The sequence below is a fragment of the Antennarius striatus genome, chromosome 1, assembly GCF_040054535.1.
Source record: "Antennarius striatus isolate MH-2024 chromosome 1, ASM4005453v1, whole genome shotgun sequence".
Taxonomy (NCBI): Eukaryota; Metazoa; Chordata; class Actinopteri; order Lophiiformes; family Antennariidae; genus Antennarius; species Antennarius striatus.
The window spans coordinates 8,670,235-8,694,386 of NC_090776.1; the positions used below are offsets into that span (position 1 = coordinate 8,670,235).

General features: G+C 38.8%; 2 protein-coding genes across 4 annotated transcripts in view; both read left to right on the forward strand.

Annotated features, from left to right (window-relative positions):
• Positions 1-16,143, forward strand: part of rhpn2 (rhophilin, Rho GTPase binding protein 2) — a 29,897-nt gene extending 13,754 nt beyond the window's left edge. Inside the window, exons 4-15 of one of the 2 annotated variants that reach the window (XM_068319921.1) lie at positions 1,290-1,365; positions 2,396-2,473; positions 3,722-3,846; positions 4,740-4,906; positions 6,908-7,095; positions 7,287-7,443; positions 9,341-9,460; positions 9,613-9,807; positions 10,213-10,289; positions 12,281-12,427; positions 13,309-13,464; positions 13,924-16,143. In XM_068319921.1, the coding sequence (XP_068176022.1) occupies positions 1,290-1,365; positions 2,396-2,473; positions 3,722-3,846; positions 4,740-4,906; positions 6,908-7,095; positions 7,287-7,443; positions 9,341-9,460; positions 9,613-9,807; positions 10,213-10,289; positions 12,281-12,427; positions 13,309-13,464; positions 13,924-14,190 (1,753 nt within the window). In that variant the 3' untranslated portion in view covers positions 14,191-16,143. The remainder of the gene's footprint in view (positions 1-1,289; positions 1,366-2,395; positions 2,474-3,721; positions 3,847-4,739; positions 4,907-6,907; positions 7,096-7,286; positions 7,444-9,340; positions 9,461-9,612; positions 9,808-10,212; positions 10,290-12,280; positions 12,428-13,308; positions 13,465-13,923) is intronic. The other variant, XM_068319929.1, reaches the window with a different exon arrangement.
• Positions 16,144-16,670: 527 nt separating this feature from the next.
• The window catches only part of cep89 (centrosomal protein 89), a 77,959-nt gene continuing 70,477 nt past the window's right edge, over positions 16,671-24,152 (forward strand). Inside the window, exons 1-8 of one of the 2 annotated variants that reach the window (XM_068318339.1) lie at positions 16,671-16,925; positions 17,344-17,450; positions 19,278-19,424; positions 19,908-20,100; positions 20,884-20,935; positions 21,749-21,787; positions 22,755-22,868; positions 23,653-23,877. In XM_068318339.1, the coding sequence (XP_068174440.1) occupies positions 16,884-16,925; positions 17,344-17,450; positions 19,278-19,424; positions 19,908-20,100; positions 20,884-20,935; positions 21,749-21,787; positions 22,755-22,868; positions 23,653-23,877 (919 nt within the window). In that variant the 5' untranslated portion in view covers positions 16,671-16,883. The remainder of the gene's footprint in view (positions 16,926-17,343; positions 17,451-19,277; positions 19,425-19,907; positions 20,101-20,883; positions 20,936-21,748; positions 21,788-22,754; positions 22,869-23,652; positions 23,878-24,152) is intronic. The other variant, XM_068318340.1, reaches the window with a different exon arrangement.

Consider the following 24,152-nt stretch of genomic DNA (forward strand, 5'->3'; position numbering starts at 1 on the left):
AACACCTCATTCTTCTGCTTGCAACACCCCAGCTCCACCCTCACACCCTTATAGTTGGGGGGGGGGGGGGGGGGGGCTTGGGCTTTTTATGGACTCTGTCTGATCAGCAGCAGGTATCTGTCAGGTTTTATTTCCTCAGCACTGATAACAAGCTGAACCTGCTGTCCATCTGTCATCACCAATGACCTCAAGCAACTACTCTAACTAAACTTGTAAAGATACATCTAAAACTGACTATGGCCTTCTGTGTACTGTGTGGAGGATTTCAATAATTGAAGGTAAAGACCCTGCTTTTACAATAGAGGAACAAAATGTCAACATTTTCAAAGGCAAGGTTGTGACTTTGGAGTGGCTTTACAGTAAAAGGAGTTGTGGGGCCCATTCACCTTTAAATCCTTACTCCTACAATGTGTGCTTTAAGCACCATCTGCCTAATCTTGTTGTGTCCTCTACCAGGAGAAGTAAAGATTAATAGACCAAAGTAAAAAGTTTCGTAAGATGTTGCTGCTCTAATCGGATTGTGGCTGGCACTGTGCTGATTTTTATTCACCTATAATCTGACTGTTTTATTCATATGGTATATCTTACAGGTCTTTGACATGGATTAATGTCTTGAGCCTTAACATTTGAGCCTGCTATTAATTAATGTGAACACAAGAACAGTGGATATTTTATTAGTTTTCCTCTTTGGCCTTGTGTCAGTAATCAAAGGAAGTAATTGCTGTTAATCATACAAGACATGCATTGTGGTTCACTGATTTACTGACATTTACTGATTATTTTTCTAGATTTCACATGCCTGTAGACTGACTTCAGTAACCATATGACTTCATGTCAATACCACAATTATTGAACATTTAACAAACAAACCTTTATTACGATTGTTGAATGAGTGAATGAATGAATGAATAACTTGATTTATTTATTATTTTCTTACTTTCTGCAAAGTTCTCTGACAGGAGCTGAGCTGTTTTTTTTTTCTTATTACTCAGTGTCACTAAAGCTTAAACAATGGACAAGATATTGCTTTTTTAGGTATAGGCATAGTGTTAAGACTGCTTTACCTTCATCTTGTGGACTACAACACTCGTTGTACAGGTTGATGGCATGTGGCTGACTACAAAAGTATGTTTCAATGTAAGAACTAATGAGCGCGGTCATTCATGAAAGAGATAAATGATAAAGTCAGTGAGAAGTTCTAAATGTCAGTTTTGATAGATTTCCTTCTTATTGCCCATACCAATCTGAGTATCATGTTTCTATTTTTGTCCTATTGTGCTTCTTAACAGGGAAACAAGGAACATTCCGCTCATTGCTCTTGGCCTGAAGGAGACAAAAGAAGTTGATTTCTCAACTCTTTTCAAGGTACACAAGCAACAACTACAGTTTTGCTATTCCTTCCTAACTATATTGAGGGAATAAATAGGTACAATGTACATGTGGGTATTTTAACTAATGTAGGTATTTTAACTTGAAAGATATAAATAAGTAAATGTGTTGCAACTTTGAGTCTAAGAATGGAGACATACTTAACCATTTGGTAATGTTTAACTGTCCTATCATAATTTGAAGCTATGAAAGATGAAATATCAATACAATCAATCGTAAGATTTCAAATACCTTTGACATTTACATTTTTAAAGCAAAACTGAGTCTCAATCATCTTCAAAGAATTTAGTTGATTCATGCAAATTTGTTAAACACTCATGGCTTTTTTTTACATCAGAGAAATATGAAAACATAAACACAGAGTTTATAGAGAATTTGTAATAGAAAGTTGGCCGAACCAACAGAAACGTGCAAGTGAAGGGGTTAAAAACGCTTCTAACCCGCTAACAAACAGATATGACCTACATTAATGTAGGTCTAACAGTTTATTTCATTTTCAATAAGGATTTATTTATTTAAAGATTAAAGTCTTTCTCCACTAAGTATTTCTGTAATGTTGTCTATGCCCTTTGCACCTACTGCCAGATTATGTTGACTGAAGAACAATACTTCATCTGACAATTAAAGGAATTTTTGAGTTGAGGAAAGTAGGTCACCCTTGAAACCATGAAGCTGTCAAGTACATACCTGTTCAACACGGGCAAACACTGCTTTAAGTGGAAAATTTACAGCACTGTTCCTGTTGTGATTTTTAAGTGCTGTCCGTATAAACTGTACTCACATCCTGCACAGCTTGTATCAATGTCATTGACAGAATAACTTTCACCTGACTTGGAGGGCACAGTCGAGTTAGACTCAGCTTTCTGAGTATAATTAAAAATGATGTGATTGAGACTAGTGGTAAGCGGCTGCCCGGTAATTGAGAGGTCATATGGTTAAGACCCAGAGCACAACTGGGTAGACAATATGCTGTCCTGACACATTGTGCTGTATTTGTTATTGACAGGACTTCATTTTGGAGCACTACAGCGAAGATGGGAACAGTTATGAAGATGAAATTGCTGACCTGATGGACCTGCGACAGGTAGGGTATACCCCTGGTGGGGGTCTATAAAATGATAATCTTTTCAGATATGTGGATTTTTTTTAGATAAATGGTCACTTTAATAAGCCAACAATGTAGTTTGGTCGGCTGCCAATCACAGAAACATATTTGGGCTTCAGTGTTTTCCCAAGGTTCTAGGACGTTCCTGGTATTTCTGTTTGCCAACCAAATAGAAAGGAGATAAATGGATTTTTTTTTTTTCATCAAAACTCAGATTAGCATATTCCTCTGCCAACACAGCCTGCTTATTAAATCAACTGGTCAGCTCATGATGAATAACTTGAGAAGGCAGTGAATCATGAACAAAGTATTGTGGGCCTGTATTGATGCAGAATACAGTGCGCCCTCATTCTTTGTGGTTAATAAGTTCCAGGAACCACACGCGATTAAGGAATCCGCAATCGTGATTGTGATCTATTTATCTTATTATTTACAGTAATTTAAACGTTTATGAACCCTCCCCATACTGATATTAAACCACCTTCTATCTGTAGTACCTTTTCCCACACTCTTATCGACTGTTTAAAGCACTTTTGTGTCTCACGGAAGTCCGAGACTGACGGAACGGAGCGTACTTCTGGATGCCGTCAGCCAATAGAATGTGCGTACGGTATCATGTGATTGCCTACCAAAAATCTGCGATGAGGTGGAGTCACAAGTGTTAATGCGCGAATGCGCAAGGGGGCACTGTATTACTAAAATTTAATGGATGGCTCTTTTGAGCTATGTCCCACCTCTGCAAAAACTATGGTCAAAATGTGTTCTCCCAGTAACAAAAGCTATTATAAAATATGAAGTATTTATTTTGATAACAGTTTTTGAAGAGATGGGGAATAGTTCAAACATCAAACCATCACGTTTTGGTGGTGATCTGCATCATGGTCTGAATGTGTTCTTAACTTTTAAAGTTATCCTGCTGACAGGTAGACATGTCGAGTTCTTGACTCTTGAAAAGGCTAAATACCTGTCATGACTAAATGTCCGTTTTATCTGGACTATTTGTTGGTAGCAGATTAACAAGCACTGATGTCTGTGTTTTTAATGGACAAGTCATTGTTTCCAAAAGATTTTAGAAATGTGTTATGACTTTTTGATTCTGTGAGCAACACAAATAAATTACCTCTGCTGTGGTCCTCATAGATAGACATGTGAAAATGTCAGTGTAAGTTATGCTACCCAGTTGCCTTCTATTGTATGTGTTATGACGGACTGTCTTTCATGTCCTAGGCTTGCAGAACGCCAAGTCGAAACGAGGCTGGAGTGGAATTGCTGGCAAAGTATTTCAGCCATCTGCCTCTGATGGAGAGCAGATTCTTCTCCCCAGCCCACCAGACTGGCATCTTCTTCACCTGGTACACAATATTTAAAGTTGACTTCATTAAATCCATCAGAAGATGTTGTCAAAGTTACAATTTTACACACATTGCAACTTGCAGCTCCAAATATCACGCTGTATTACAATTTAGCTTGTTTATTTAATTTTTAAAAATTTTATATACTGTTATAATCCCCGAAGGGAAATTAAGAATGCACACTCTTATTTTTTTGTTAGTCTTATCAATCAAATGCATATTAGTGTGTACAGGCCCCTGTAATTCACACAACCACACACAAGGGGGCTTGTAGGCATGCAAGGGAGGTAGAGTGGCGGGCAGCCCCTTTTTGTGGAGCGCCCAAATGAGCAGTTTGTGAGGGGGGGACTGCGCTTTGCTCAAGGGTGCCTCGGCGCCCACTGTCAGCTCACCTCCGGGTGTCATTTTGGGCGGGAGCGGGAATCGAACCGCCGATCACAGAACATTGGACTACCCGCTCTGCCGCCCGCTTTACCACTGAGCCACTGCCGCCCCAATTATGCCCTTCTGTCGCCCATTAGTCTGTCTCGTCCCTTTGTTTGAAATTTCTCTCATTTTGTTGTCTTTTTTTTAATTGAAATTTTAAACTTGGCAGAGTGGTGGTGCAATGGGTAGTGCTGTTGCCTCACAGCAAGGAAGTTCTGGTTTTAAATCCAACTGTGTCAGTTCTGAATGGAGTTTGCAATTGAGGTGAATTGGTGATTCTAAATTGTCCATAGACATGAATTATCATATGACTGGATGTTTGCCTCTGGCCATGTAATAAACTGGTGACATGTCACACACAATGTCTTCTTTATCTTTTGCACAGTAGAATTTTGTTTGTTGTAGGGCTTTTTATGATTCCCTCCTTAAAAAAATTAATAGACACAGTCTCTGTCTGTTTCTTTTAGGTACGACTCCTTCACAGGAGTGCCAGTATGCCAACAGAACCTGTCACTGGAGAAAGCCAGCATCCTTTTCAACATGGCTGCCCTCTACTCTCAAATCGGTACCCGTAGTAACCGACAGACAATAGCCGGGTTGCAGAAGGCCATCTCTTCCTTCCAGATAGCTGCAGGTTGTGAACTGGTTTAATTGCATATTTTGTCTGTCACCAGTCTATGTTGTATAGTGGTCAGAAGTCATAACAATAGACATTAAACAGCCAGCAGTCTTTTTTAAGCATTAAATGTGTAAAACAACTGCTTTGCAATGTTCAGCCATATTATCAACATGTGATAAGCATTCCGTTATAATCATTGCTATAGATGTTTTTCTGGCATCTAGTCATGTGAAATAGTTTCCCAACCCTGTGAGGTTTTAGGAAGCTCAGACTAGTATTTTGATAGATTTATGACTCCTGTATGAAGAGTACCGCAGCATAATTGCAGCTCTGAACACTGGTTATGTTCTTGTGATGGTTATCATTTAGCCTTGTACCATCTAAAACGACTTGTGCTTTTCTCGAGGATCATTGTCACCAGTCTAATAAATACTAGTTGAAGTTTAGCAGTGATATGAATGTGAGCCGTTGAAGAGCCACTGCATTCCCCCGTAAACAAAAGCTTTTTAGTGGATAGGAGGGGTTTAAATAGGGTCTTGCAATTTTAAGTTGTCTACAACTCTTCCGCCATGTTTTCAGTTTGTAAAATAAGGAGGCCTTCTCACTTGAAATGGAGATTGCCTTTTTTGCTACCATTGAACATGCAAATCTAATTTAAGAAGATTTGTGCATTGACTAAATTTTGAAGAAGCGTGCAAACCATTTCGCTGTTTGGAGTGTGCGTTTATTTATTTCCTACACGTATCATGGAAGACAAGCCCTGCAAAAAGGTGTTGATCTGACATTTTGGTTCTGTGGAACCTTTTAAAAACAGGCAGAATACAGTGTCAGTAATTATATTTAATGTAGCTGTACCATCATCATTTCTGAATGAGAAATTGTTAGTATGCAGAGTTCATTTTATCTCAAGAAAGTAGTGCATCCCTGGGAATGCACTTAAAGAAAAATTTGTGTATCCCAAAGTCACGTTTATGCATCCCAAAAGTAATAACAGAATATACGGTAGAAGCTGTATGCAAGGATTGAGTTTTGCCAATAGTACAATATTAAAACTAAAGAAACTGCTAATTTCAATGTTTTTATTAATAGCATCATAACTGTTTAAGTATAAAGAAAAAGAGTAAAATTATCCATCAGTTTTATCAAAATGTTAAAGCCTGGTAGTCATTTAAAAAAAACAATTTTAGGAAGATGTAGTACAGTTATTTTTTTTCACTTTTTCATCAAATAGTTTTCTTTGCCTTTAATTCATATACTACATTCTCCTGTGGACACTGCACCCAGCTGACAGAGCCTTCTCTACACAAATTTCAGTTATATGTCAGTAATGTCTGTCTCTTTTTCTTCATTAACTTGTTTTTTTGTTTTTTATTCAAGAAAGCACTCATTGTCACTTGATTTTTCTATGATCTTTTTTGGAGGCATGGTGATAATCAATCAACCTTTATTTGTATAGCACTTAATCACATCAGCAGACATTTCAAAGTGCTTTAACAAACAGAGAAACCCAAAAGGACTCTCCAAGCATCAGCAACAGCTTGTGATTGGTCTGGAACGTCTAAGTAACTCCTCGCTCTCACTTCAGCTTGTGAAATGAGCCAACATTAAGTTGCCGTTTGGTCGATTTTAATAAGGCAGAATAAAGCAGGTGAATCTCGTGATGAGAAAATCGTGCGAGTTTCTCACGTGACATCAAAACATAATGGTGATTTCCATATATGAAATTTAAGTGGAGAAATGTTAAAAACAGGGACGCACGCTTTTTCACGTGCGTCCCTGTCAAAAAATGTGGATCAAAGATGCACTCAAATTAGAACACTGAGTAAGCAGACTCTTCCTATGAAAATGTGTAATTTCTTTTTGATTGCCCTTTGTTACATATCTGAAAACCAATCATAAACTCTTCAGCTACAGTAATTGTTTTTAGCACAGAACCTACCAACTCACTGTAATGATTTAAAGATATTTTTCTGTTTCCCTGAAATGTTTAGTGCTGACCTCATTTCTCCCCTATAGGTACCCTGAACCACTTGAAGGAGACATTCACCCACACACCCAGCTATGATATGAGTCCAGCCATGCTCAGCATGCTGATTCGGATGATGCTTGCTCAGGCCCATGAGTGTCTGTTTGAGAAGATGGCTCTTCCTGGAATCCGTAATGAGTTCTATTCCTTGACAAAAATGGCACAAGAAGCTGCCAAGGTAAATGCCAGGAGTGGCGCAATGTCTCCAGATCATAAAGACACAGTTCTTTTTTTTGAGGTGTACTCAGTTGGAAAGTCGCTACTTTAAGTGAATGTAAAAGAATAATGTCATCATTGTTCGATTCTTCCCTTCTAACAGTCTTGTTTAATGTCCGTACGTAACTCCATCCTTCATTCTATTTTTCCCAGGTCTCAGAAATCTACGACCAAGTCCATCAGTCCATGATCCAGACACCAATCAAAGACAATGTCCCATTGTTCTGGTCCACCATGGCACAAGTCAAAACCAACCACTACCGCTCCATGGCACACTTCTTTGTATCCTCTGCACTCTTGGACCACCAATGTGAGAAAAAACAATTTACAGATGGGAATCATTTTCACACTGATTTGTTGACTATAGAGAATTGAGAGTTAGAGAAATGCAAATGAAAAAAACAAATACAAGTACAGCTACTGCGTTTGCTAACTACAGTATTATAAACTTACTTTCATGCACCTTTATTTGAAGTGCAAGCTGCTTCTGTCCACTTTTTACAACCACCACAGTCACAGCAAGAGTTTTTTTTTTTTTTTTGCAATGCATTATTTACATAAAGATCTTTCTTTACCACTAACAGTTGTGCTCTTCTAACTGTTATGGCTCCACTTCAGTAACAAAACCTACATTTTAAGTTTTAACTCAACTTTTTCTATTGTATTATACTGGCTACTGTGCTCTGTGAAGAAGTCTAAGACGATTATGTTAAACTGATTTTAAACCTCCTGGAAAACCAGACCCATCTCGTAACATTCTGCATGGGCCTCTGATTGGTGAGATGGCTGGACTGAACCACAACCAGCCAACCACAGAATTATTACATAACTGCTATTTAGACACACACGCACACACACACACACACACACACACACACACACACACACACACACACACACACACACACACACACACACACACACACACACACACACACACACACACACAGAGAGAGAGAAAATAAGTTTCCAGGAACTTGGGGGCAGGATGAGCAGAGTGAGAGCGTAGACAAAAGATAGATATTTTATGCTGCTGGGTGACATTACATGGAGGATTACACTCATGTAGCCTCTTCATCCTGTTTGCACGATGAAGTGATAGAGAAAGCGAGAGAGGAAAGACATTGTAATCTATTAGTAATCCAATTTCATTTCATTTCATTCATAATCATTCAGCTTTAGTTTTAGGTTGTTGGCTGTTTTTGATTTCATGTAGATCTCACAGTTAACCATTATAGTTGATCATTATTTAAAAACTGATTCATTGATTGTTTTAAGATTCAAACTCTTTCTGTAATTCAAAATGTTTTTCCCTTTGTTACACATAGATATATTGATGAAGGATCTAATAGCAATGGTCATAGCTTTATCTAGTGCAATGAATGAGTCTGGATTGAATAGAGGAACATAGAGTGGAGCAACGTTTAGTCCTCCAGCTCATTAACAGATTCCTTTCTGACTGCAGAGAATAGAGCAATTATCCACGGGACTGTAGAGAAAAGACTTATCTCAGGAAGAGGTCAGAATGAAAGCTGCTGTTGTAAACAGATGAGCCACAAATACCGCTTAGTAAGTGTTTAAACTCTCTCTGTGAAACAGACAAGTCCAACTTTCAGATTTGTTTTGGTTAAGGATTTGGTAGGTGTTTTTGTCATGCATAATGCTTCACATATTTAAAACCAGGGCCACACAGTGGCACAGAGTGTAGTGCTGTTGCATCACAGCAAGAAGGTTCCAGGTTTGACTCCTTTCTGTGCAGAGTTTGTTTGTTCTCCTTGTGTCTGTTTGGGTTCTCTCTGGTTTCTCTAGCTTCTTACCACCTCCAAATACATGCAATTCAGGTGAATTGCATGGTTTTTTTTTTTTAAGTGCCCATAGGTGTGAGTGTGTGTGTGAGTGGGTGATGGCCTTTCATCCATGGTCAGCTGGGATAGGATCCAGCAAACTCCATGATTTGCAAAGCGAAAGGAGCGGCTTTAGGGTGTATGTGTGTTTTTGTGTTTGTTTGTTTTAAATCCACTGTCCCTGTCAGGAAATTCTGTTAGTCATAAATATTTCCAGTCATCCAATATTGCTGGGTGACTGGATATTATGAAGGAAATTATTAGCAATATCATTACGGAGGCAAACGTAAATTACACACATGAGTGTTCAAGTGCTTTAGTTAAGAGAGTTTTCATTCTAATGTTGATTCTTTGTCCGTCCAGTGGGTCCCAGTGATGATGAGGACCAGCAAGAAAAGACCTTGTCACAGCTGTATGACTGTCTTCCTGAGGGATGTACACCTCAGGACATCCTGAAAAAGAAAGATGAACGTGAACGCATTGGTAAGAGTGAATACACCGATAGAACACAGCAAAGGAACACAATTAAAGAAAACATCTATAACAGCAGACCAGATGCTTCCTGTTCTCCCTCCCCCCTAATCTGCCTCTCCTTGTTATGTTCCATGGTGAAATTGTGTTCTTCTTTCCCTCAGGCAAAGCACACATTCGTAGGGCCATCATGGGTCATGAGGAGGCTCTGAGGATTTATGGCTTGTGCCACCACTTGAACAAGCTGGAGGTGCTGCAGGAAATTTTAAAAGCTAGTCACCAGAGATCGCTAAACAAGTATAGTGAAAATGAAAGTGAAGAAGAGTTCACCGATTACACAGAGGCCCCAGACATCATCGGTGAGTCTTCAGAAAACAACACCACAGCCAATTTAAACATCCTGTTCAACAGAAGAAATAAAGATGGGTTACACAGTTGTAAAGTTTATTATACAGTCTCATGTGGTTGGAAAAGAATCCAACCAGTCACTTTTGTGTCACCAAAACAAACACGCGTGACACGAATGAAAAGTATGGTCGGTACAATGTGTGGCATGTCTCCCTGGAAACAGTCTGTGAAAGGGCAGCTATGTTGCGTGCCACACCAACTCTAATCAGATGTGATTAGTGACATTTATTTTCAGGCACAGATGATGTAATATTTGCACTGATAACATTACATCTCCATGGAGTGATGGTTGAAATGGTTGTGACATTAAACACTGGAAAATGATGGTTGTTTTTTTCTAACTTTCTTCGCAATAGCAAAAACAGAGCAGAAAGCTGAGATGGAGGTTCCTGCAACCACAAAGGTGAAAGTCACAGACTTCTTCCATCGGCTGGTATGTGGGTTACTAATACTTTTCCACTCACACTGCTGTTTTTATATGATGGTTGGTTTGTTCAACAAGTGACAAGAAATGACTGTCTTTTTTGTTTGTCTGTTTGTTTTGGAAGTATTTTGATTGACATCAATTTTTTTGTTACTTCTGAATAAAACCAACCAATGATGAGGCTCCTGGAGGCTATGGCACTTTCAACCACAAATTAAAGACATATTTTTCGAAAGCCTCCTGGACTTTCATCCAAAGCAACAAATGCTAAACTAATATTAACCACAGACAAGTTTGCTCTTATCCTGGCTGGGTTGTTATGGTGGTGGCTGGGAGGGGGCACTAGTGTCCTCCGTCACTGGAACTTCAATCTTCTGTTCTTGTTCTCTGAAAGGCATCCATTTGAAAATCTCTTCTTTCATGTTGCAGAGTTTACAATCTCTTGAACAAATACAACAATGTCACTGTAGAGACAACCAGCATTTGAATTCCAAGACAAAAAGCTTGAATCCTTATGGTTCCTCTGGAAAAGTTCCACCTTGGTCTTCCTTTATACTACAAGCAACATCATGTTTGAAGCACTTGGAATGAAACCAATTGTCATCACAAGTAAAACATTTGTACTTAAAGTTATTGATTAGAGAGTTTACAATAATCACTGAAATTCATTAGGGGTTGACAATTTCTGGCTCTTCTCTCTTCCTAAGAGTCTCTGGGTTGGTCTCCTACACCCCCAGTTGGTACTGTGGACTCATCTACACTCACTACCAAATTTAGAATTGTTATTTCAGAATTTCGCCTCACAAGGCCAACTTCATTAGCTGCAGAGTTTACAGTAATCATTTGAGACAACAATACACAAGGAGTGTCCTTATTTAAGTAGTAACATTACCTTGCATCTTTTGCATGGAAGGTTCAGGTCAGGTGAGGGTGTGCATAGTGTAGAGTCACCGATGTTTTTTTTGATTATATTTGAATACCTTTAGAAATGAGGTGTGTTTTTTGCTGGCATTGGTTTCTCTAACTGTTGGCAGTAGTACTCAAAACATTAGAGTTTTTAATTGCATTTTTTGGAGGAATGAAGTAGGCTATGACTTAAGGAACAGTCCATCAGATTGTGAAGGAGGATCGTGATCCTCAACTCAGTAATTACCTTTTTTTCCCCTTCTAGATTAATTTCTAATGCCAACAATGCTTGGGCTAAAATTATAGGAACGTCCCAGTTATATTTACCATACATCAAAATATGATCTGGATCTAAGTAATCTTCCCAATACAGCTACCCAAAATGGTAAAATTTATAGGGCTCATGGTAAATTCATTGTTGTGGGAAAATAAATAATAGTGAGAAATCAGATCATTTGCAGCTAGTGAAATTCAGATTTATTGTACTTTATTAATACTCAGTTGGGAAATTATTTTTATATTCAATGTTTTAAACATAAGTACAGACCGCAGCTCGCACACAGATGATCTGTACAGATGCAAATAATGGAGCAATGGTGGAGTGGTGGGCAGCCATGTGGCGGTGCCCTGTATGCGTTTTGGGGTTCGGTGCCTTGCCCAGGGGCACCTCAGCAGTGCTCAGTAGGTGAATTGACTCTTCTCCAGCTAAAAATTCACACTAAAGACTTTAGACCGGCCACACTCCCCCAAGCCAAGTCCTTGTGGAATAAGATACTGCTGTCCCAGAAATATTGCTCTTCTTCAATAACTATCAAACAGCAATTGCAAATTCTATGGGCAGGTTTTTATGATCAATATGAGTCATATTAAGAAGCTCAAGCTGTCACTGGAGTTTTGTTTTTTGGTTCAGTTCCATAATAGGGAAATTGAGCTGCCTTTGTGGACGTATGCACTGTCTTAATGATGCCAAGTTCGATTCTAATATAAGAGATTGTTATGTTGTATGTTCCCTTTGAAAGAGAAAAAAATTGTCTTCTTGAGTCCGTAAAATCCTACAACCATACTGACTACATGCCTACAATTAATGTCTCCAGGGCCCTCTGTCAGTCTTCTCTGCTAAACAGCGGTGGACAGCTCCACGGACAATACAACTTCGCCCAAAAGACAAAGACCTCGGCTTCACCCTGAAAGGAGAAATGCCAGTTCAGGTGGTTTCTCTGGACTCCCTCTGCTCAGCTGCGGTGAGCCAATATGTAAACTGTTGTGTTTTTTTGTTTGAACATGAGATGGATGTTTATTCTGGAGCCAGACAACTGGTAGATACTTTGATACAATCTTTATTTAGATTGTCCAACCTAGAAAATTACTTGTTTTTGTTTTTATCATTAAAGATCTGTTACTCATTTTGTAGTTAAGAATAGAACATGATATCTGAAGAAAGATAAAGTAGATAGCAATGATAGATACGTATTTTCAATTTTCAGGTAGCTTAAAAAGATTCAGATTCAGACAATGTTGCCTTCTCTTCCCAACAGCTGATGCTGTTGACTAATTTAATAAAGAATCAGAGAGCATTCTTTACAATCCCTTAAAACTTTATTTTCTGCATGCTGTGCAAAGAAGATTAGTAGTTTCACACAAGTCCAATTAGGCCAAATTCATGACTTTTAATAGTGCATTCAACAGGAGTAATCCTGGAACTGAAGGATTCCTCAGAGCTGTTGACCAGTCTGGTAAATACAGCACACCAAGTTATCAGACAGTAATAGCTGAGCTCACTTCCATAAAATAGATTACCCACGACTATAAGCGAAGCAAGGCCTGATTGCTAATAGATATTCAAATAATGCGTCTTTATTTCAACGATGGCTTATGAGGTTATAAGATTCTAAGTTGAAAATAATTAAGTTAAAAATAATATGCTGTGGTAATAAAGCTCTACTTATATGTGTGTGTGTTTCTTAAATGATCCCCGCTGCCTCCAGGTTGTTGAAGGATAGGATTGTAGGTGAACGGAGTGTGGACATTCCAAACATGCAGCTGTTAATGTTTACTTAAAATCCTGTAATATCTGGAAAACTCCAGTGGACCATTTGCTATCTAATCCCTGTTTATTCTGCAGGCTGATGGTCTGAAGGAGGGTGACTACATTGTTGCCATTGGTGACACAGATTGTAAATGGTTGGGTGTGAGTGAGGTAATGCGGCTCCTTAAGGATGTGGAAGAGGAAGGGGTCGACATTCAGGTGGTCAGCATGTTGGACAACAGCCCTTCAATGGTATGCTATGTCCTCCTCCATCATCGTCAGAGAAAAAAAATCATCCACCGTTTTCTTTATTGTGAAATAACAGGAGCATTTCTAGTGTTGTGATCAGACTTGTGATCAGCACAATGGCCAACATGCCCTTGGAAGTAGTGTTTCCACTCTTTGCACAGGATCTGCAGTATGTGTGATGTATTAACTTGACTTAGGTTACATATTACATATTCAGCCCATTGTTTTTACGCAGTGACAAGTTGGCAGAGAGTAATTGCTTTATTTGAAAGCTGTTGGTCAACTAGTTAATGGATACTCTGTTTTCTTATCCAGTTGGCACACATTTCACAGTAACAATCAATAATCCTAGTTATTGACTTCAGTGGTGGTAAAGAATTACTACCTTCAGACCATGGTGTTCAAATCATAACGAGAGACTGCTTTGCTCCATTAACTATAACTGTCAATCTCCCTGTACAGCCTACCAAGAGTGCCACCTTCAGTGGAAACCTGCCGAAGACCTTCTCCATGATTTGTCTAGCCTACAATGATGATGACAAGAACCCCAAGTCACGCAAAGTAACCAAGAAACCATCCTTCATCAGCTGGGGTCTGAGAAACAAACTGAAGAGCACCAGCACCCTCAGCCTTCCCACGTCTGACAACGCCGGGGCCTTTCCCTGGAATAAGCCCTGTCCCACCTTCCCCACTTCCAGCTCTTACAACAATGACAGTGCCCTCTACTGAGCTTGGTGCAGTCTAGTGTGCAAATGGCATGTAGTACATATGTTAAACCAAGCATGGCTGTGGACAGAACTGTGTTGTACTCAAATTGGACTTACAATGGATACGGTACAGATCCATTGCTCTCAAAAATAAGCAGTAGTATATGTAGTTCCTATGTTATCAACATACAATAACTGATAGTCCAGCTGCCTTGGACAGTGGCTTTGTCAAAACCTTAATCGAGCTGCTTCATTGGTACTTTAGTGCCTTCCCAGCAGGGTTCAGTCTGAAGCAGACCCTGATATATAAAACATAATGAGAAATCTTTCTGCACCATGCTAGTATGTGTACGACACAACAACTGCATTGTGGGAAAATAGCAGTTATCATTCCAGTCTATATATGTATATGTCCACACAGCGCTGAGACAGACTGTCACGTTTCCTGAGAAAAGGCTCCACACAAATTGAAGGACAAAAACAAAGTTGCACAAATATACCCAGTGTTTCTACTTAAATGCAAAGTGGTAATTTTATTGTGGCATAAGCATTCTCCTTACTTCCATTGTGTGCTCGGTACTGGTCTGTTTCATGCGTGTGAATGTGAATGAGTCAGACATTACCACAATATGTTTTGCACTTAGTGGAAACTCCTCAGTTTTGAAGTAAGTATATTTTGTAAATATGTAGATATTATGAACCTTACTGCAGTAGAAACAGCGATCGAGGGATAACAAACTCTGCAGTCAGCTATTATCTTGGGAATTTGATGAATGCAATGTTCTACAAGCTGCTAAAAATCAAATATGTATGTACCTATGTTATGTATTATTGTCACTTTTGTATTACGAAATATGAACTTTTTTTTTTCTGCTGAGTGTCACGCCTAGGACACAAAGTACATCAAAATATATGTATTGTAACTTTTTTTTCCCTGGACTGTTCACACCACAGACCAAAATACCTTCATGTCTGATAAACTCACATGAAATGTTTACCATTCTGACTCATCTTACCCTTTTCTGGCCCTCCTTTATCAGTACTGCTAGCACTGTTGTCCATTTAGAAGAAGAGTACAAGCTGCAGGTCTCTCTGTGAATGTGAATCTTGATATAGTTAAAGGTTATTTTGTCGTCACACAGGAAGGATTTAGGCAGGTCTGTGACATTCCTGCAGCATACTCAGACAGCTAGAAACTCAGAAAAGTCAGGGGCTCCACAATTTTATTATCCTCGTCATTCTGCATTTTACTGGCACTTTGCAGTGTTGGACTATCTCTTTGTCTACAAAGTAGATTGCTATACACATTTGATAATCAAATTATTTATATAAAATAACACAAACGTATATATTGTAAATTGTTAGGTTTTAGTACTAGTTTGTGAAATGTCATATTTTGCACATGGGATTTATTTTGTTTCTTGAAAGAATGTGTTTCACTAGTTTCAATCATTTGTTGGAATTACACTTAACATTCAACACTGAGAAGATGATGTAAAACTTTAATGTCTCTGTTTACCTAATATTGTTTAAGTGCCATTGACGCTAAACCATGAAGTAAATTTGAGTGTACAACAGTAATGTACATTCATTGATCTATATGAGTAAATACTAAATATGATGTTTCTGTAGGCTTAAAAGAATAGTGATCCTAAGAATAGAGATCCTAAAGGCCTTGGTGGGGATATATACCTACACTGTATATGTGTGTATATATATGTATCTGACATATATATGGATATACATATGTATGTATATATATATATATATATATATATATATATATATATATACACACACAGTATAAACTAATGTGTGTGTGAGATTGTGTGTGTGTCTATCCATATATGGAAGGCTATGGGGCTGGTTCTTCTTGACGTTTGAAGTTGCATTTTTCGATTTTGGCTCAATAGCATCTGCAGTTTGATAGATTTGTTGGTAGGCCTATGTATCAACTTCAGTTTCAATAAAAGATGGGGACCAAATATATTTGTTTTTTCATTCATTTTTTCATTTCACCCGCTTGTGTAGGGTCGCAGGGATTGCTGGAGCCCAACCCAGGCTAAATAATTTCAGTTGTACAATAATTTTTACAATAAGACATGCTTATAACCTGTTAAAATAAAGAGGCATTATTTCAATATCAGCAATCAGGCCTTGCTTATATATATTAGCAATCAGGCCTCGCTTGGATATTATATAACATGCACAATCTTGGAAGAGTGTGCATGTTATATAATATCTGATTAAAGGTATGTGTGTTAATGTATGGAAACAATATGGAAGGAAAGATAGAAAAGCACAATGAACTCCTGTCAGCATTGTATTGAAGTGTGCTGAGAGACTTTAGATGGTACAACATCACCCCCTGTTGGTCAACCGCTGGTAGGTAGACGTCGTTGCTAAGTTAATTAAGTCAGTCCCTGATTGGTTACTCTCCTCACTCTAAGCCAATCAGCACTACTTTTGAATTGAGGTCATATTTTGTGTCGAGGCGTCTAGTTACGAGGAGTAGGTAGACAGCCAGCCTACTGAAGAACTTTTCTTTCTGACGTTTTCGGACGAAATATGACCGACGATGATATTTTAAAACATCTGACAAAGATTTGTGAACTTTAATACTAACATTTAGATTATTTTCAAGCAATATTCAAGAGTCAAAGTGGTTTTCGAACCAGAAACTAGCTAGTTTAGTTTAACAACTTCATTTCCATTATGTTAAAATTCAGTTCCAGGAGGGAGAGTGCCAAGGAATTTGTAAGTTTGACATCCTGCAGACATTAGGTTGTTCTACACACAGCTAACTAATCGTCTTTCATACACGTATTGTTATTCTAGCAGTAATTTAGTTAGCGCTAGCCAAGGCAAAATGTTCTCAGAAAATTGTAAGTCAGTGTTTAAACTTAGGTGTTTGCAACGTTGATACGTCTTTTGCTGAATTAAATTGATTTATTGATGAATGCACTTGCTAGGGTTAATAAACAGCAACACTTACCAGAAGAAGGTCCTGATGAACAACGGGGGTCATGTTGTGGCTGTAGTCTGTAATAACAGCATCTGTGTCTTGGTTAATGTCAACAAACCCTGAAGTCTTCCTTCACTTTCCTAACTGGACCTGCGGGCTGTTGTCTTTACATGTACATGGACCCACCTTCACCTTGTGTGTGTCGTGTAGAAACACATCACTCGGGGTTTGATTCCTGCTGCCTCTGTTGCTCCTAAACCCGCTGTGCCCCGAACTCCACCTCCACGTAGCCCTCACCCCTCACCTGTGAGACCCAGGTACAGCTCCTCCATCACCCCCCACCCCCCAGCATCCTTTCATTTCCACTGTTTCCCACACTTTCCCGTTTGGCCTGTATGTGTTTGTGGGGTTTGTTTGGAATTAAATGACTATATTCATATGCAGTGGACTAAAACAAGAGCTGAGCTGCTGGATTACTGCTAATTCAGAAGAAATACAAAGTCTTGTGTTGCTCCTTTGTTACTCATAATGCAGGTTTACGATAATACTGAGATTCCTCAGTAAAATGTTATTGCACCATTATTACACTCCCGGTGTTTGTTGAGCCGCATTTTGTAATAACAGTGCATTTTGTAATAAATAGTCCAAAATGTAATAACTTTTTCATTTCATTTTGTAATAAAGTACTGAATTTTGTAATAAACTGCCCCAACGCATTTTGTAATAAATTTTGCTGTATTATGTAATAACGTGACATTTTCGACATTTATTACAAAATGCACCGTAATTACAAAATGCGGCTCAACAGTGTTTTCTGGGGATAAAGCTGTCATGTCTCTCACTGACAATTTTGGAGCATTTCTCAAAAAAAACTTCCAAAATTTTTCTTTCTTTGAAACTCGGCACGCACTTAGTTCACATGTTCCATGGTATTTTTCTACTATTGGGAAATGTGTATAAATTTATTTTATGTTTTTCTATGTCTAGCCATGGAGATACTTACACATACAGTATTTCTAGCAGTCTTGAAAGATTGTTGTTACTTTTCAATGCACCTCTTGTGACTTTTTGTATTTTGTCTTTCACAAATTTTGCGAGTACACTAGGAATGATGTGAAATCTTATGCTGATTATGAAATAATAAAATTATGTTTAAATATCCATTTTTTTTCCTTCACCGCTTTATCCGCTGTAGCAGGTCATGGGAAGCTGGAGCCTATCCCAGCTGGATTAGGGTTTGAGGCCAGCGCACCGCGGAGCCACACAGGCTCACACTCACTCCTAGGGGCAATTTGGCCAGTTAACCTGAAGCGCATGTTTTTGGGGGTGGGAGGAAGCTGGAGAACCCAGAGAGAACCTACGTAGACCCAGGGAGAGCATGCAAGCTCCGCACAGAGCGAGACTCGGGCCATGAACCGCCTTGCTGTGCGGCGACAGCGCTACCCACTGCGCCACCGTGCCGTTCCAAAAAGTTTATATATTTAATATTTATTTCTGACTGACTGTAAACCCCCAAAAGCTAACTATATTAGATAAAGTGTGTAGGGGCTGGATGGTTATGCCATTTCTTGATTGTTCCAGTTGTATCATGCACACTTCCTAAACCTTTTACCCCCACTGCATCACACATGTACGCCTAATTTCATGTTCTCAAAGGATTACATATTGCCATATGTAAAATAAATTTAAATTTTAGCTTTTGCTGTCTATACTGTATATCTGATGTCATTATTGCTTATTTAGAGTAGAGTAGAGTAGGACTCCCTTCAGGAGGTTCCATCAGGGAAATTAATAATTTCATTAATTATTTTTAATCATTTATTCATGATTAATCCTCATCATGCATCTTACTCTCTTTGGTTCAAACTTTATACAGGAGGGTTAGATTTTGCTCTTTAGGTTTCCTCAATATGCTGCATTTAATTTGTGGGTTTACGGTTGTGTTGCAAAAATGGCAGGGTGGGTTGTCATGGCAACCATACTTTTTCTTGTAGTGAATTTAAAATAAACCTATCACACTCAAGTAACATGAAATAAATGCTTACTTTATATGTGATATATCAATATCAAAATGAAAATTCCTACCAATAAAACTTTTTTTGTCGTAATGCTTGTTTTTTTCTGGCTTATATTTTCATCTGCAGATCAGCATTGGCAGCAGCCATCCTGTCTGCTTCCCTCACTGGACAGACGTGGGCTATTCCCCCTGCTCGTCCAAGGTCCTTCTCCGAGAGTGGCCAATCAGAATCCTTTATATCTGAACCAAATATCAGCACAGCATTTTTCAACAGGTGAGCCCTCATCAGTATTGCTTTCACACGTTCAAAGTAGAAATTCTATAGCCTCCACTGAGATTAAGAAATCACACATAAAAAATAAATACACTTTCTTTTAAAAGTACAGGCCGGAAAGAGAAATATCTCTGATATTTACTGTATATCTCAAAAGTCATCCATTTCTGCAGTCAAGTCCTATCCTTCAGGTTTTGCACCAAAGCATTTTAACAAGTCAAAGTAGAAAAGACAGGTGTAAATAGTGAAATGAATGACAGAATTTCATCTACATGTGTCTTAGAGTCCTAGAGTACTCTACATGTTCCAAACTGTTATACAGAATGAAGCAATTGTTTCATTCTCTTCTATGACAAGTTAAAATGTCTTCTGTGAATAGTTGTCTGTAGAAAATATGTATTTTATTACTCTCTGCTGAAAATAATAAACAAGATATAGAAATATTTCCTCCACTGTTACATGTTTTCTTCTTACCTTCCTCAGAGACAGATGGTCAGAGGATTTACCCAGCCAGCCATGCCTCTCTTCCCCTGATCCATCAGAGGATGAGTTGGGAGGTCAGGAAAAGGAGGTGCACCATGAAGAGGACAGGGAAGACGAGGTTTACCAAATTGTGAACAGACATGAGAATTGTTCCATCACTGAATCTGTCTATGACCTGCCACTGAACCCTAAAGTGAGTTCCTACTGAAGATCTCATTGCTACATTTAAGGGACTTTTTTTTTATAGACTGCTAATTTGCATTTCATTTCATGGTTTTATTTCGAAAGAAACTTTCTTCCTACCAAATATCTGTCAAAGTACTTTCTAGAAAAAGCACTAGCGGCAGTTATCTGTTGAGTACTTGCTGTGAAGAGTAGGAGTGGTACAGACAGAATTAAAAATCATCATCAATTACATTTAGAGCTCTAATGGTTGGTGGGATAATCTGTAATCTGCCAACTGATTGAATTAAGAGTTGCCTTTTAGAATTGTAATTAAAAAAAACCTACTATTTTACAATCAAATAATCAGTTAAGTAAAAATGCTAAACATTTTCTGGTTTTTTGTAAATTAAGTTTTCACTCTAAACTTTGCAATCAAACCTACTTGCTGTGAGGCAACAGCGCTACCAAATTCACTACTGTGCAGCCCTTAAATACAGATACATGTGAGATATTTCCTTTATGTCAATTTAATGTTAATGTTTAAGGTTTTGTGTATTATTTTGTTTGATTTTAACCTTGGTTCTTCCCTAAATTAAAAGCACCTCTGTGACTGAATCCTGTGGCTTTGACGGGTCTCTGAAGATTTGCTGCAAGTACAGAACTGACAAAATCTCATTGTCATTTAATGGCAACAACCTCTGTAATGGATTTACATCAATATCCAGGGCAGGGCAGCTTTGGAAATCTTTTTGAAAAGACTTAATTATCCTTTTGATCTTCTTTCTGTTTGGTTTGCCATTCTGTCCTCCAGATCAGTTCACCCCAGCCAAAACAGATGTCTAGTGGACCAGTGCCTTCTACAGGTACATACTTATTCTAAAGAGAGATGTGTGGATTCATAATGTGTCTGGAGTTGTTTTATCTGTCGTAATCTGTTGTAACAATACATCTGAAAAGGAAGATATGTGGATGTGTAATTTAGAAATCTGTAATAAGTGTATCTGCTATTGTTGTTTATTTAACAACTGGTCTATTTACTCATTCATTCATTTCAATTTTACTCATGTCTAATCATAGCGCCACATCATAACAAAAAGTTATCTTAAGGCACTTTCCAGGTAGAGCAAGGTATGACCTAATGAGTGGCCGATCTGCTTTTGAGAGAGAAAAAACTCCATACATTTATTCATTTTCTATATCCGGTCACATATATGACTGTCACGCACGCACTCACACCTACAGGCAATTAGGGACTGGCCAATTTGGCTAAGGTGCATGTTTTTGGAGGTGGGGGGAAGCCAGAGGACCCGGAGAGAACCCACACAGATATTGGGAGAATATGCAAACTCCACACAGGGTGGGAATCAAACCAGGAACTGCCTTGCTGTGCAGCGACACTGCTACCATCTGTGCAACCGTGCCGCCCGAAATTCCATACATCCGTTACCATCCATTTTCTTTCATCGCTATATTCGCTGTTGAGGGTCACGGGGAGCTGGAGCTCATCCCAGCTGACTGAGGGCGTTAGGCTGGGGAAACTCCTGGCACGATGCCAGTGCACCTCAGAGCCACACAGAGACGCAGACAAACACGCGCGCACGCGCACACACACACACACACACACTTACGGTCAATTTGGGACAGGCCAATTAACCTGAAGTGCATGTTTTTTGTAGGTGGGAGGAACCCGGAGAACCCGGAGAGAACCCACGCAGGTACAGGGAGAAAATGCAGCCTCCAAAGCGCTACCCACTGCGTCACTGTATTGAATTCCATACATAAACTAAAACAATAAAAATAAAAAGGAGAGAACTGAACTATTGCTAGTATTGATGATAACTGTTGGGCTGATCATAGGCAGCAAGTAGGGATAGTTACTGGTCCAGGTTCTGCAACTCCATGGCCTGAAAGATCTGCACACTGAGATAGATGGAGGGACAACAGAAAGAGAGAAAACAACTACAAGGAAGAAAATAATTTTATAACAGATTGAAAGCTCTGCCCCTCAGTCTGTTTTTTGGAAATTTTAGGAACCACAAGCAAGCCCGCATTTTGACAGTTCAGAGTTCTGTTGATGAAGGATTTTAAATTTTATTTGAGATATGCTGGCACAAGAGAAATGTGATCTCTTAATCTGGTACATTTAAGAACAGGAGCTGCTGGGGCAACTTTACAGCCACAAAGTAACAAAGGCATGGACTATATGTATTTTTTTTGGCTTAGTATGTGGCTAATTTTTGCAATATGGTTAAGGTGAAAGAATACAGTCTTTGAAATGTGTTTGTGAATTGAAGGACAAGTCCTGATCAAAGATAACCCGCAGGTTCTTGACAGTGGTGCTGGTGGACAAGACAATGCCATCTAGGTTGGCTGCATCACTAGAACAAATAATTCTGAGATGTCTTGGGATCTTACTTGAGTTTTATTTAAATTTAATAATAAAAAGTTTGTGGTCATCTAGGATTTATTGTCCATAATGCATATTTTAAGTCTAGCTAGGTGGTTGGTTTTGTCTGGCTGGACTGATAGGTATAGGGATGAGTAATATGTTGCATTTTCCGCATTTCCCTGTGGACAGTTTTGTGAGGTGTTTGGGGATTTTGAATTTGTAGGTTTGCTGGGGGGTCTGAAGGTGACCTAGGTGTGCAGTTCATAGTGAAAAAAGTTTTTCTTTCCTCTCAGATTCCACTGAGGAAACTGTCATCCAGTCCCCTGAGATCAGCTGCCAGCCCACCACCAAAAAAGCCTCTGTCAAGAAGAGCACTGGAAGTCACACTGAAGCTGTACCTCAGAGGTGTAAGTTTTAGACTTATCTTAACCTCAACCTGCTCTCTGGACTTTGCACTGCTCTTCAGGGTTGAGGGATCAATCGAATATTAAAAAAAAAACCCTAATAATAAAGAATCAGCAACTATCTACTGTAAGACTAGCACTTAGTTGTTTATACCACTGTTGAACGGTTTCACTGCTTTCCAATTTGAACCAGTAGAGAATAGTTGGACTACCCTCTCTTCGTGCACACAAAGATTTTTAGATTGGAATTAAAGTATCGACGTAGACTGCACAATGTTAGTCATAGGCTACTCTGTATTATTACTGCTTTTGTTTTACTAGATCTGTCCTTCTCAAATACAAAAGGAACTGATATCACTTAAGAACTGCAACATGGTAGCTTTTACATGTTGGCTATGTACATTTACAAATTGCATTAACCTGATATTAATCACTTTTCTTCCATCCATCCATCCTCAGATGGTTGCAGTACTGTGTATTTATCTACTTCTGTATGTTTATTATTTTACTTTGTTGCTGTGACAAAAGATATTCAGTAGAATTCCATGTTACACTACTTGATGTTTACCAGCACCACAGACTATTATAAGCCAACATGTCCATTTTATTTCTGCAATGGCCACATATTTAATTGTAGCTGTAATGATCATATGGGTCCCTTCTTATTCCTATATCTTCTGTAAATGTTTTAGTTCATTGATATTTTCTCTTAATTGAAGTTCTAATTTTTTTTAGTTTACCTGTATCACTCTGTCTGTTTCAACCACTCCACCCACTCCAACCACAGACTCTCCCAGTCGATGCGGGAGAACTAAAAACCCCAAGACCCCCAAACAGCAGCCCCCAGAGCCCAGCAAGACCTGCAGTGACATTCAGGGAGAAGTTGCTGGCTCCTTGCCAGAGAGGAGCTCAAGGCTGGTAAATGCTGAGAAGCTCCTGGAAGAGAGAGTCCTACGCCTGGAACAAGAGATTAATCTTTTCCAAGCTTCCTCAAACGAAAGGTCATCTGCAGGTAGAGTACAAAAGTCTGTTGGGATGTAAAGCAGGACAGAGAGAAGGAAATAAGAAGATGGAAAAAGATAAGAAATACAAATCAGTACAGTATATAAAATTTAAAAAAAAAATATTGAGGCAGGAAATTTAGCATTGCGTAACAGATGAATTTGGGTGAATGAAAGAAACTAGGAAGATTTGGTAGTAACAAAAAAGAAATTAACACAATTGGAAACAGGTAGAACATTACTGTCACTAAAAGGTTGATTTGGAGCCTCAGTACTCTAATCTTTC